The sequence below is a fragment of the Syngnathus acus genome, chromosome 9 (genome assembly GCF_901709675.1).
Source record: "Syngnathus acus chromosome 9, fSynAcu1.2, whole genome shotgun sequence".
Taxonomy (NCBI): Eukaryota; Metazoa; Chordata; class Actinopteri; order Syngnathiformes; family Syngnathidae; genus Syngnathus; species Syngnathus acus.
In genome coordinates, this window is record NC_051094.1 from 16,800,892 (window position 1) to 16,813,561 (window position 12,670).

Here is a 12,670-nt window from a genome sequence, read left to right on the forward strand (position 1 = left end):
GTATTTCTTGTTCAAATAACAACGGGAGTCAAGAATCATGGAGGCTGAGGCAGTGACAGGTAGTGCCTCTCAGGGCGTGCGTGTGAGAGTGTGCACCACTCACACACTGTACTGAGCGCGTGCAAACGGCGCGTGCTTGCAGTCAGCGGGAAAATACGGGCCTTGAGGCAGCCAGTACCTTTGCCTCAAAGATGGGGCGATAGTGAGCCTGCGGCTAATAGTTCACGACACGAGTAAATGCGAGAGTAAATTAAGAAGAAAAAAAAGAAAAGAAAAACAACCAACAACATTCGGTGCTAACGCGTTGCTATTTGGCTTTATTTTCCCTGAAAATGGAGGATATAATCTCGAAGAGAAGAAATTTTTCAAAACTTGACTTTCAGTCAAAGCAAGAAATCATAAGTAAGGGAAGACCAACGCCAGATTTGCGAGGATTTATTCAAACTACGGGCCTTTTACAAGAGAGACTTGTAAAACTCAAAGGACAAAAAGGAGGACTTCTACAACAAAGTCATCGAGATCTTCGTCCAGAAGGACAGGAGAATGGACTTCATTTACAAGTAAAGGTAAGAATACTGCAGTGGTGTGTTTAAAATGTTATTAAATCGAATCAAGAATGGGATAACAACCATGTATGCTTGTAAATCTGACTTGTGAGTCAGTGCCTTAGCGTCATACAGTACGCTTGTAAATCTGACTCTGAGTCAGTGCCTCACCAACCCCAACCGCACGTCCCTGCCTGACTATTTTCTTTGAAAAAAAAAAGATGAAATAATGGAGCAGAGATTAGCATGGACGCTGTCAAGGCGGCACTTTTAGCATAACCAAATGCATTGCAAAACACAACAAATAAGGATTATTATTATTTCATTTACGTATATAATAGAATTTAGAAGTGGCACAGTGAACATCCAGAGGTGTCGAGGTTCCCATATTCAGCATGACTAATGATTCCTCATGTCTGATCTTGTAAAGTCTGTCAGTTCCACCCTTAGCGCCTCTGGTAGGTCGTAGCAGATCCTGCTGACATCAAAACATGTTCTGTAAGGTAGCAGGTCCTCTACTTTAAATTTGTCATTCTGTCCAGTCCACACTGTTAGAGAATACCTGCACAAGACAAAAGTGTATATATATATATATTTCTTTTAAACAATTCATTGTTCAAAATTTTTTAATATGCACAAGCACATCATGGGGCAATTGTAACACATACAGTAATTCTCTCATGCATTAATTAATAGAGAAGGCTTCCCCAATGTTGCTCAAGTAACTGATGGGACCTTTTGATAACAAAACTGCATCGATATCTGAATGATGGAGGGACAGGTTTGTACACAATTCATATGCTGTAGCTGTATTCCTGTGAGACCTCACTTGGCAAAACTAAGCTGTTTCTGTACCGTGACTGATTGAATGAATCATCGCACTCATCTACTTTCACCTTTTCTGCTTTGTGCTGCACCACTCACCTAAATCACAATAGGAAGCACAGTTTGAGCCGCCTACGCAGTCTGTGGGCCCAAGAACACATTGCCTTGTTGTTCCACTTGCTCACTAGATGTTTGTCAAGGCTAGATGTGGGCAAAGTGTCTGCTTACTTAATTTCAAAACTAAATAATACCAGTTTGCACAATTACATTGCAAAGGTTACATTATACTAAAGTTCATGAGCATACATGCAGTGATGGGGCCAGGTTTTTTTTCACTGGGGTGGGGGGGGGCTGCAGAAGCTGGGGTGGCCAGGATAACCATACAATCACAATTATAAATATATATTTTACAAAATATGTATATTTTACATAGGCTCCGGCACGCCCGTGACCCCCGTGGGGACTGGATGGATGGATGGATCGATATTTTACAAAATATACAGGCTGTACAATATTCAATATACAAGACAGTTTAATATACAACAATGATACATTGTGTACAAACAAAAACTGAACTTCACACGTCAAAATCATGTTCACAATACATTGTGTTCACAACCAGGTTACCTCAAGTTCACAAGCATTCAAAAAAGAAAAATTCTGCGGTTGTGGTGACATGAAGCAAACTGTTTATTGATATTAAGGGTACAATCCATCATCTGCCATTGTTGTCCTGATGTGGGTTTTGATTAATTTAAGGGCAGAGGAACTTAGTATTTCACAGGTTGCTGTGCTAACTGGAATCACAATAGAAATTTTACTTAACCTAAAAAATTCATGGAACAAGTAGCAGGTCTCTCTGCACTTTTCTCACTTCTTAAAAGCCATCTTGTTTGATGAACCTCATGCTTGCTTATAGGAAACTATTTTGAGGTAATTCTCTATCTGCGCGGTAAAACTGGTGTTTGAAACAAGGTTTTTCGCAATTGTTGCACTCATTGGGTCGGCAGTCAGTCAGCTGAACAGGACAGCCACATATAATTTAAGTTAAATCTAAGTTAAACAGTCCAGCGCTTTCTCTACTAGCAAATTACATTGCCTTGGTTGATTTTAGTTTACCAATTTAAGACGTACATTCACCTGCATCAACAGGGTTTTCTTCTTTCCTGACGCTACTCTGTGTGTCTCTCCCCCTCCCTCTGAACGGCCAGAGTGCGGCACGCACGCCTGTTCTGCTAAGGATGCATTAAAGTGCGCTGGTAAATTGGAATTTTATTTGGAAATGCATGAGAAAACATGGCCATTTTCAGCGGAGAGGCACCAGGGGTGGCAAGGGCTTTGATGGGGGTGGTAATTGCCACCCCAGCCACCCCTCTGGCTTCGCCACTGCATACACGTTGCATTAATTTGCGGCTTTTAATGAATGAGTTGATCAGATCATTTTGAATGGTAGAATGATGCAACAGAATTTAAATAATTTTTACATTTGACTACTCTTCAGCAGGATTGGTTGATCATGTACCTGGTTTTCAGGCACAAACATAATTTCTACATACATTACATAGGGTTGGGCATTGGGATGGCCATTCCAGAAGATGCTTTATGCATTCCATAACCACTATATGCATGGGATCATTGTCTGTTGGTCACCATTGTTGTTGTTATTGTCAAAAGTTCAAAAATGTTCTCTCACACATCTTGATGGTTCCCGAGTTGAAAATTTGTCAAATTCACCTCAAATCAACAGCTTGACTGATAAAACTGCAACACTATTGATGCGCCAATGATCCAAAACACACGTTGAGACTGGTTTTGGAACGGATAATGCTGAATATACGCTTCTCAAATGAGCTGATCTCAATTGGTTTTATTTGGTTAAATAAAAATCTATTTGGGGTGATATGATTCACTGTATCTGTAGCAGTTATTCTACTTAATAAACATTACAACAACAGCAAATAAAGTGTGCATGAGAGATGTCACCTGTCTGACTGTTGCAGCAGCCATGCGAGTTGAGAGACAGACTGGGCCAAAAGGGCCGCCCGTACTGGGAAGGTGACAAGATGTTCCAAGCCTCGACAGATGTCCTGCATCTCATGCACCATTTCCCAACTGTAACCTAAAAAAATCGGTTATGTCATATTTACTCTTAGAATTGATTACGTCGATTGAAATGATTGGGTCGATTATTTCATTAACATCCTCACGGCGAAAGCTGTTGTGAAAGCGCTATACAAATAAAGAGGTATTGTATTTTAATTTGACAGTGGTTAGCGCGCATCTACAAAGTTTGCCAAAGTTGATGTACTATAATAACACTTTACTCACTTAGGACTTATAAAATAGAAAACAAATAGTGAAATACAATACCAGACTGCCCTACTCGGATGCTTTTTTTGGCTCACTTTTCCCACAATAATCACGCCATTCTACATGTATACTTGATTAATGTCGATAGCATAGATGAAGCAAGCTATGCTTAGCTAACTTAGGTGAATAATATTTTTTCAAAGCCCCAGTCTTGATCTGAAAATGTGAATAGACATGCAGTAATTAGTTGAACCAACAAATTCATGACAAACTAACAGCATTACTGCATTGAAAACCCATCAAATGCAAAATACAGAAATCGATCGACTGAAAGTGAATGAATAATACATCTGTCAGTGACTTTTGGGACGAAACACGGAAAAAAGGATGCTGACACATCATGTAACGTACACATGAGGAAAACATGCACAATTAATATTTCAGCAGTTACTTATCCTAGCCTGTGGTATATAGACATGTAAATACACATACCCTAACATCAAACAGCCACGATAATAGCCAAGATGCACCCTCACCTGGATTGTCAGTCCCTGTGGTCCACTTTGTGATCCAGCCAAGGGAGAGTACAATATTAGTGGGAAGAGACTTTACAGCTGCCAAGAAAGCTTGAGGCTCCAGTGGTTTGTTCGGAATTCCAGGTCCTGGAAGGATATCGGCATTGACCCACACAGGAGAGGTCATCTGAACCAACGCTTGCTGCAACAGGGCCACGGAAAGAGACACCGCCTCCAGGCTGCATGGAAGCACGAAAATTGGGTAAACATCATGTCAGCTCTCACAAATTAGAAAGAATGTAATCTCACCTCTTGAAGTCTAGCTTGATCCCCTTGTCATGCAATGTGACACATTCAAGCCACTCTTTCAATGTGATGTCACTGTCAGTGTCAGGAGGGTGGCCCATGACTGGCTCCTTAGGGTCATAGCCTCTTACAATTATGTCAGCCTCAATCATATGAGTAGGACCTTAGTGCAAAAGGAGTTTGATTTAAAAGGTTTAAGTCAACCCCTACATTTTCTTTGTATTATGTTCTGTGCAACCCAAATGGTTGAAACACAGCGTTGTGATTCTTTCATTTGTGGAATATTAATTAAGCAGACAAAATCTCCCTTTTTTATCCATCTCAGGGGGCGACAATTTTCCCACTTACTATTGAGTGATTTACTTACTATTTTATTTATTTTTTTACACATTTTTAACACTGTTAGTGTTTTTTCTTCACGGCAGTTGTTAGCTGTGTGTCCAGATCTCAACCTGGAGAAGTGGATTGTACTCTGTCAGGCCTCTACACTAAAACCTGTCCAGCTTCGGTGTCCCACCTGAAGATTAAAGCTTCTGCTGGTATTGCTCTTAGGGTCACTGAGGCACGCAACCCCCCTGACCACAATAAGGTGGCAATCTCTCAGGGGGGGGGGGGGGGGGGGGGGCGGCAACATATAATATGAATGTTATATTAACTATTATTTGAGTTGTCGTTAATCATTAGTTATATCACGGGTCATTACGACGAGTTTGGTGGAGTTTTTACTGCTTCTTCCAACTCCTACCGCGCTGACTGTAACTTGACACTCTGGCTGCGTCTTGCCTCATTTGCATACTCACAGTGATTGGATGTTTACGGAGGGGCGCGGAGTCCTGACAGCAGGCTGTGTGAGCACACACACTGCACCGACATGAGAGAAGAGAGGGGGCTGATTAACGTGTGTTTCTATCAGCGGATTTTTCACTTCTAAAAGTTTGATTCGAGGGGGCAGGACATCTGTTTGAGGGGGCGTTGCCCCCTCTTGCCCCTGCGTAGAGCCGGCACTGGTCTGGAAGTGTAAATCCTTGGTTGAAATCGGGATGGGACTAGATAAGCAGAATTGCTTCAACCTGCCTCCCTTTTCTACAAGTCATTAATCTTCATTTATCCTCATGAGGTTCGCGGGGGTGCTCGAGCCTATCCAAGCAGGAAACACAGATTACAGATTTTTTTTGTCTCATGTATTCAGGGTTGACTGATCATGTATGTGGGTTGTTCTGATTGTACTGTTAAGCATGCTTAACAGCCAATATGGAGCATATCCCAATGCCCATAAATTACACTTGGTGACTAGCGAATTTATGGGACGTTGCTAAGAGAAACCAGATGTCCCACCTTGAAGAGCTTCGGTCAGTTTGCTTCTGCTGTTCACTGCGTGTGACCATCGCAGCTCAGCAGCGTCTCTCTTCTTTAGCTGACCCTGAAAATACTCCGCCGCCTGCTCACACATCGTTTTAACATCAAATTATACCATTACAGGAGGTCGGGCTTTCTCCGACTTTCAACTAAGAAAAGTGCACTTGAACGCCCCTTCGAACCGGAAGGTCTGAGTTGCAAAGTCGAGAAATAAAGACGACCTCGACTTCACGGACAGATGTGACGTCACTCCACAACGGCGACCGCGGTATGGACAGGGTTTAAGGAAGATTCCACTGGCTGCACACGACTGACAAGAAAATAACAAGTATATACATAACATACTAATCCAAGTTTCACATCAGCAAAAATGATCGTTTCCGTGGTGGATAAAGTTATTTTAGTCTTTCCTGGTGTCACGCAAAATGGTAAACCTTCGAAACCCTAATCCACACCCGCTCTCCGGAATGGTTCAGTCCTGCAGGAACACGGAAATAGAATCTTTTGTTTTTTTCTAAATCTTATAGTGAACAAATTGCACATACAAACGCTAACTACGACAGAACACACATCACAATAGTGCAAATTCAGAACAAACAAAAAATGCCATTATACATATAAAAAAATACAATTTAAACAAATTATACAATAGATTAAGGAAACGTTCTTTTTTATCCATACAATTTCCATTTCAAGGTGGGACGGTTGGGCACTGGTTAGCAAGTCTACCTCACAATTCAGAGGTTCAGGGTTTGATTCTGAGTCTGGCCTTCCTATGTGGAGTTTTCATGTTCTCCCCGTGTCTGTGTGGGTCTCATTCTGGTTTTCAATTCAATTTCTGAATGACTTTAAAATAAATTAAAAAACACTACAGCAACTACAAAACTAAATTTAAATAAAATTTCAGTAAAAGAATTTCTGCAAGGTAGAGTAGGCCACAATTTTTCCACATAGATTAGATTTCGGGAGTACCGTAATTGTCCATGTATAATACGCCCCCATGTATAATACGCACCCTAAAAATGGCATGTAGATGCTGGAAAAAAGCCTGTACCCATGTATAATACGCACCCAAATTTTGATTCCTACTTAAGTCCGTAAACGTAAAATTATTTCAGAAAAAAGATCATCTTTGGGAACAACCGGATGTTATTCTGCCGGTCAGTATCACTGCGCATGCGCTAGCAAACTCGATAGCGAAGAAATATGTGAGACTCTCAACGGGATCACCAATATTTGAGTGATGTTCCAGTTATTTATTATCTTTCTGTGTGTTCACAATTGTCATGGTGATCTTTCTGGTGATTTAACTAGGCTGGATGTATTTTTTTTGTTGGCGTTGATTTCTCCGACTGCCCAGAAAGGCACCACCGCGATCAGTTAGGTTAAAATGAAAAGAGAGGAAAGTGACGTGCGGACATGTGAAAAAGGCGGCTCTGTATGGGAGAGAAGTTGAAGAGGAATAAAAACACCCTTGGAAACCAAAACTTGCCCCTCGTCGTGACTCGGAGCCGCACCAAATGTTTCGGATTTGTGTAGGGTACATTGTGACAGCAAACGAGCAGGTGATCGAGCAAGCGTCTGATACGAGAGCATTGTGTTCGTATGGAGCGTGTTTGAAGTGAACAGCAGAGAAGAAAGGAACAAGGCAAAGTGTTGTGAAATAAAATATTACCTGTAATACGCATTTTGTTATTTGCTGATTGAAACTGCTAATTAAACTGTGAATTGAAACTAATAGGTAGAGAACTGAACTCTCGCTCTTTATATATCCGGTCTGCGATGGAGATTAAAAAACAAACAATATTTGACAATAACACACCATCAAGGATTGCACCATCGCATCAAACGATGTGTCGTCAATTATGAATTTTACTGACTAAGTGTGTTGGGCAGGATGGCTGAATGCGATGCGCGATTGACAACAAACATTGGTAGAGAACTGAACTCTCGCTCTTTATATAGCTGACGTGTCTTGCGCATCCGTTCTGCGCATACTGTCATGGCGGCCTCCGTATGATATCCGGTCTGCGATGGAGATTAAAAAACAAACAATATTTGACAATAACACACCATCAAGGATTGCACCATCGCATCAAACGATGTGTCGTCAATTATGAATTTTACTGACTAAGTGTGTTGGGCAGGATGGCTGAATGCGATGCGCGATTGACAACAAACAAGAAGAAAGGTGATTTCAAGTTTTATTTCGAGGGAGATTTTCTTCAAAAATTGTTGTACCCATGTATAATGCGCACCCCAGATTTTAGGACAATAAATTAGTTAAATTTTGCGCATTATACATGGGAAATCACGGTAAGTATTCTTTGTCACGCAGGGCCAGGAAGCTTTACATAGTTTTTTTTCCCCCTTGAAAAATGAAGCCACAATTAAAAAAAAGTCTGCTTTCAAGTTTTCTTGGTTTGATATTAAAATTTGTTTGAACTTTAAAGTGGGGAGACTGAAAAAAAAGAGGTTAAAAAGTATATTGGAATGTATCACCCGCGAGTGATAGCAAGACAGCAAGTGAGGGAACACTGTACGAGTATACGGCCCAGATGTGTCAGGCTGGCTCTATCCTGCTCTAACACAGTGCTTCTCAATCATTTTCTGTGATGCACCCACAAGGGAGAAGAAAACATTTCGCCCCCCCCCCCCCCCCCACACACACACACACTAAAGAAAACAAAAACAAATAAAAAAAAAAGAAAGATCAACTTACAATGAAGAATAACTTTAACAGAACAGATTCAATGTGCATCACTTTGCCTGAAATTAAAAAAAATAATTATAATTATTTAAACTATAAACATTCTTGACCAACTGCCATTTTATTCAAGATTCAAGAATTTTTATTTGCCATGTTTGGGCGTGGTGGCTCGGTGAAGCACTGGGTAGCACATCCGCCTCACAGTTAGGTGCGGGTTCGATTCCACCTCCGGCCCTCCCTGTGTGGAGTTTGCATGTTCTCCCCGGGCCCGCGTGGGTTTTCTCCGGGCACTCCGGTTTCCTCCCACATCCCAAAAACATGCTTGGTAGGCTGATTGAGCACTCCAAATTGTCCCTAGGTGTGAGTGCGAGTGCGAATGGTTGTTTGTCTCTGTGTGCCCTGCGATTGGCTGGCAACCGGTTCAGGGTGTCCCCTGCCTACTGCCCGATGACGCTGGGATAGGCTCCAGCACACCCGCGACCCCCGTGGGGACTAAGCGGTACAGAAAATGGATGGATGGATCGATGGATCGATGGATGTTTGGGCGTGCCAAACAAGGAATTTCACTTCGGTACATCACAGCCTCGGTTCAACATTTAGGTGACTAACAACACTCAGGACGTGTGAAAAATGACAAATATTCTCAGGCATCCCCTGATCTTAAACTCCCAGGAGGGCAAGGAAACACTCAAAACTCCAACTAGGGGAAATGAGAAACCTTGAGAAGAGACCACAGATGGGAGGATCCCTCTTCCAGGATGATCAGGCTGCAATGGATGCAGAGAGGACACAGTACAAATAGTGTAGACAATTCAAAAAGGGTGTGGGGAGCAGGATGTTATTGCAGGATTTGATGCTGAAAAAATACAATAAAATAATAAACATTGAAGGAATAGGGTCAAAAGACACAAAACCCGCCTAGCCACAATAACAGATACGCTCACATCTCTTTGGATAAAGTATATAAGCAGACAAGTATATTCATGGAGTCAACCAAAAGAAGACATAACTAGACATTCTTTGATATAAGATAATAACAGAGGTTGCTACAACTTCACGATTCAATATGTATTTCTGTGCACTGCAAAATAAATGTCTTTTGATATGTTGCTTAAATAGCTTAATGACCCTTAAGGAACTGTGTAATGCAGTGGTTCCCAAAGTGGGCGGTACCGCCCCCCTGGGGGCGGTGGAAAGATCTGGGGGGGCGGTGAGGAAGAAAGGGGCGGTAGGGGGGCGGTAGGGGGGCGGCAGTCGATTTGTACACAACACGCCGCTCTGGCCCAGTCAGATCCGACAGCATAGACTACAAAAGCAAAAGCTCAGGTTTGTAATTTCAAGCTTGTAATGTTCCGAATTTTATCTTATAATAAAAACCGCATTCAGGCGGTCAACATCATCTTGAGTTCAAGTCAACATGAAATTGGGGACTCGCCAGAACGCGCCGTGTTGTGTTGAGCTGGTTAGGGCAGTGGTCCCCAACCACCGGGCCGCGGACCGGTACCGGTCCGTGGGTCACTTGGTACCGGGCCGCCAAGCTGCACAGAATTTTTTTTTTTATCGACGATCAATTAATTCAGGTCAAGACACTCGTCCCGGTCACGTGACGTTTCCCCAGTCGAGCCCGCAAAGCTAATATGTGGCGACAGGCTAACTAACCAGGCAGTGAAGCATTCAAAACTGCTTCAACACATGGAGACCAAGCATCCTGCAATAAAAGACAAACCTTAAATCACTTCGGGTGTCATTGTCTCCGATTACGTCTAGATGGGACCGGCTCGTTTCTGAGAAACAAACTCAGTGCTCCCACTAATTCAACGTAATGGTAATGATATTATAAATGCATTATTTATTTATTTATTTATTTATATAAATGTATTATTTATTTATATAGATGCCTGGGGGGGGGGGCGGCGCTAGGAATTCACTGGGGACCCAAAGGGGGCGCCAGCCTGCAAAAGTTTGGGAACCACTGGTGTAATGCATGCCTGATGTTGTACTCTAAATCATGGACACGGCCAGAGTCGTCTTGACCGTACAGTACTTGATTATATCTTGTGTTTTGATTAAACGTCATATGTCGCCTAATGCGAGACACCAGCTTTTCGATTACTACTGAACGCTCTGCACAGAGGGAAATGTTTTGCCTAACAAAGAAAAGATATGGTGGGAAGCATGATTAAACTAAGAATATAATGATGTGAGCAAAGACATGGAGTATCAAAAGAACTAACTTTGCATAGTCAGGGAACAGTAATAGATTAATGATGTGACAGCCAAAAGCTCACATAAATTCGTACAAAATGACAAAATTGAAAGAATGAGGTCCGACAGTATATGTGCAAGGATGGAGGAGAATGTTTACAGGAAGGTCACTTGGAGATAAAAACCAGCTGGTGCCAGAGGGAGACAGCCAAGGACTCGGCCAAAGATGATCACCAAGGCCGAAAGACGGGATGGAAGACAACAGCCCCCACACACACACCGAATCGTCCAGAACCAGCACCCACTCCCATTGAATCAAACTCTACTGCGAACTCGCCCCACCCCAACGACTCATCACCCATCAAACTCGCCCCACACCGGCCTGTGCAACTGAATATAAGCTAACCAAAGAACCTTGAACGTTGCCTTTTCTGAATGGAGACTTTCTGCTCTTGAAAGGCCTAGCGCTGTATTGTACTTTCCTGAAAACAGAGCTTTCTTAACAAGAATTATGATTGAACTCAACCAACCTGTGTAAGTCTAATTTCTGCTTCAGTGTCTTTGCATTTTCCTAAATCTGAAGAAATTAAACGAGCACGCAGTGAGTGAATTGGATAACAGGTGATTGGCAATGGCTTTTGCCGTGAGGCGCAGATAGCGCTCTCTAAATTGTGGACCGAATCCAACAACATACAGAATATTAAATTAAATAACAGCAATAAATAATATTCAATTCAAAGTAACCAGCAACATTAACTCAGGAGCACAATAGTATATGAAACATTTTAACCTACAAAACAAAAATGAATAAAACAATTTGTGGGTTTTTTAAATCAAAATGAGGCAGCATGACAGAGACCATATCCACGGCTGCAGGTAGTATCACCTCTTCTGCAATGGTGTTTTGTTGTTGTTGTTTGCACTGAGCAATTTGGTACGCTGCTTTATATGATACTTATAGTGCTTGCTGATTGACTGAAGTAGCATTTACAAAGTGGGATAATTGTTGGCAATGTTTAGCCCGTTTTCGCTGAAAAACCTCAAGCATCTTATCAGCGTGATTGGGGTGCAATGATTTTAAGTGCCGCCTTAATTTATTTGGCTTAATACTGTCCGCTGCCAACATTGTAAGGCACAGTAAACACACCGGTCTTTCCTCATCTCCCATCGTAGTCACACTGAAGCCGAGCGCTACGTACGCTTCGTCATATTTCTTTGTCTTAGCTTTTGTGTCACTCTCAATTCTCTTATCTCCGTCTCTCTCCGCCGTTCTTTTCAACCCTGTTAAATATTTTTCCATGGTGTCCCACTGCACTTTTTATCGCCTGCCCTGTGCTGTGTGTGCGTATGTTCCGTGCGCTCTATACTGTACTGTACTGTATTGCGCACACTCTTAGTGATACCGCCACTCCCATCTACTGCAGTGGATGTCTAATAGGGATGGGCGATACCAATGATTTTGGATTCGATCCGATACCAAGTATTTCCTGCCCAAAACTACCCGATATCGATCCGATATCGATGCCGGAAGTGTAATTTCCCGCCAAAAAAACCAATTTAAATGCAGTGGCATGCTGCATCAATATTTTGTGCCTTACATGTGACTATTGACCTGCACATTTGTATACTACAGCAGGTGTTTCACTGCAAATGATACTTGCTCTTGGAGAGTCATCTATTGAATTTTGTAGAAAAAAGTATTACGTCATGTACATGAATTATTAATCTTTTTAGAAAAACATTAATGGAAGATGCATATTAATAGTATAACTTTAATTAAAAGGAGCTATTCTTTACTTTTTTCTCTCTCTCTCTGTTGTTAGGAAAAAGTTTTGTCTTTTAGTATATTGTAAAAAGAGACATGGTACCAACAGAGATGCAGGGCTTAATCGTCATGA

At 41.9% G+C, this 12,670-nt stretch overlaps 1 protein-coding gene across 6 annotated transcripts; it reads right to left on the reverse strand.

Moving 5' to 3' along the window:
* Positions 1 to 756: 756 nt before the first annotated feature.
* Positions 757 to 11,966, reverse strand: fam151b (family with sequence similarity 151 member B). 6 transcript variants are annotated; one of them, XM_037259551.1, is made up of 6 exons: positions 11,950 to 11,966; positions 5,837 to 6,335; positions 4,505 to 4,664; positions 4,217 to 4,434; positions 3,354 to 3,489; positions 757 to 1,107 (listed from the first exon to the last, which is right to left on the reverse strand). In XM_037259551.1, the coding sequence occupies exons 2-6, from the start codon at positions 5,949 to 5,951 to the stop codon at positions 945 to 947; spliced, it is 792 nt and encodes a 263-aa protein (XP_037115446.1). In that variant the 5' UTR covers positions 5,952 to 6,335; positions 11,950 to 11,966; the 3' UTR covers positions 757 to 944. The 6 variants fall into 6 exon arrangements, with proteins under 6 accessions (XP_037115446.1, XP_037115449.1, XP_037115448.1 ...); XM_037259554.1 differs by lacking the exon at positions 11,950 to 11,966 and having other exon boundaries at positions 757 to 1,020; positions 5,837 to 6,494; XM_037259553.1 differs by lacking the exon at positions 11,950 to 11,966 and having other exon boundaries at positions 757 to 1,023; positions 5,837 to 6,494.
* Positions 11,967 to 12,670: the final 704 nt, after the last annotated feature.

Coding starts and splice junctions, on each gene's coding strand:
- fam151b (XM_037259551.1), bottom strand. CDS start 5,951: ATGTGTGAGCAGGCGGCGGAGTATTTTCAGGGTCAGCTAAAGAAGAGA. Junction 4,435..4,504: donor ATCAAGCTAGACTTCAAGAG/GTGAGATTACAT, acceptor GCTTCCATGCAG/CCTGGAGGCGGTGTCTCTTT. Junction 3,490..4,216: donor CACAGGGACTGACAATCCAG/GTGAGGGTGCAT, acceptor CGATTTTTTTAG/GTTACAGTTGGGAAATGGTG.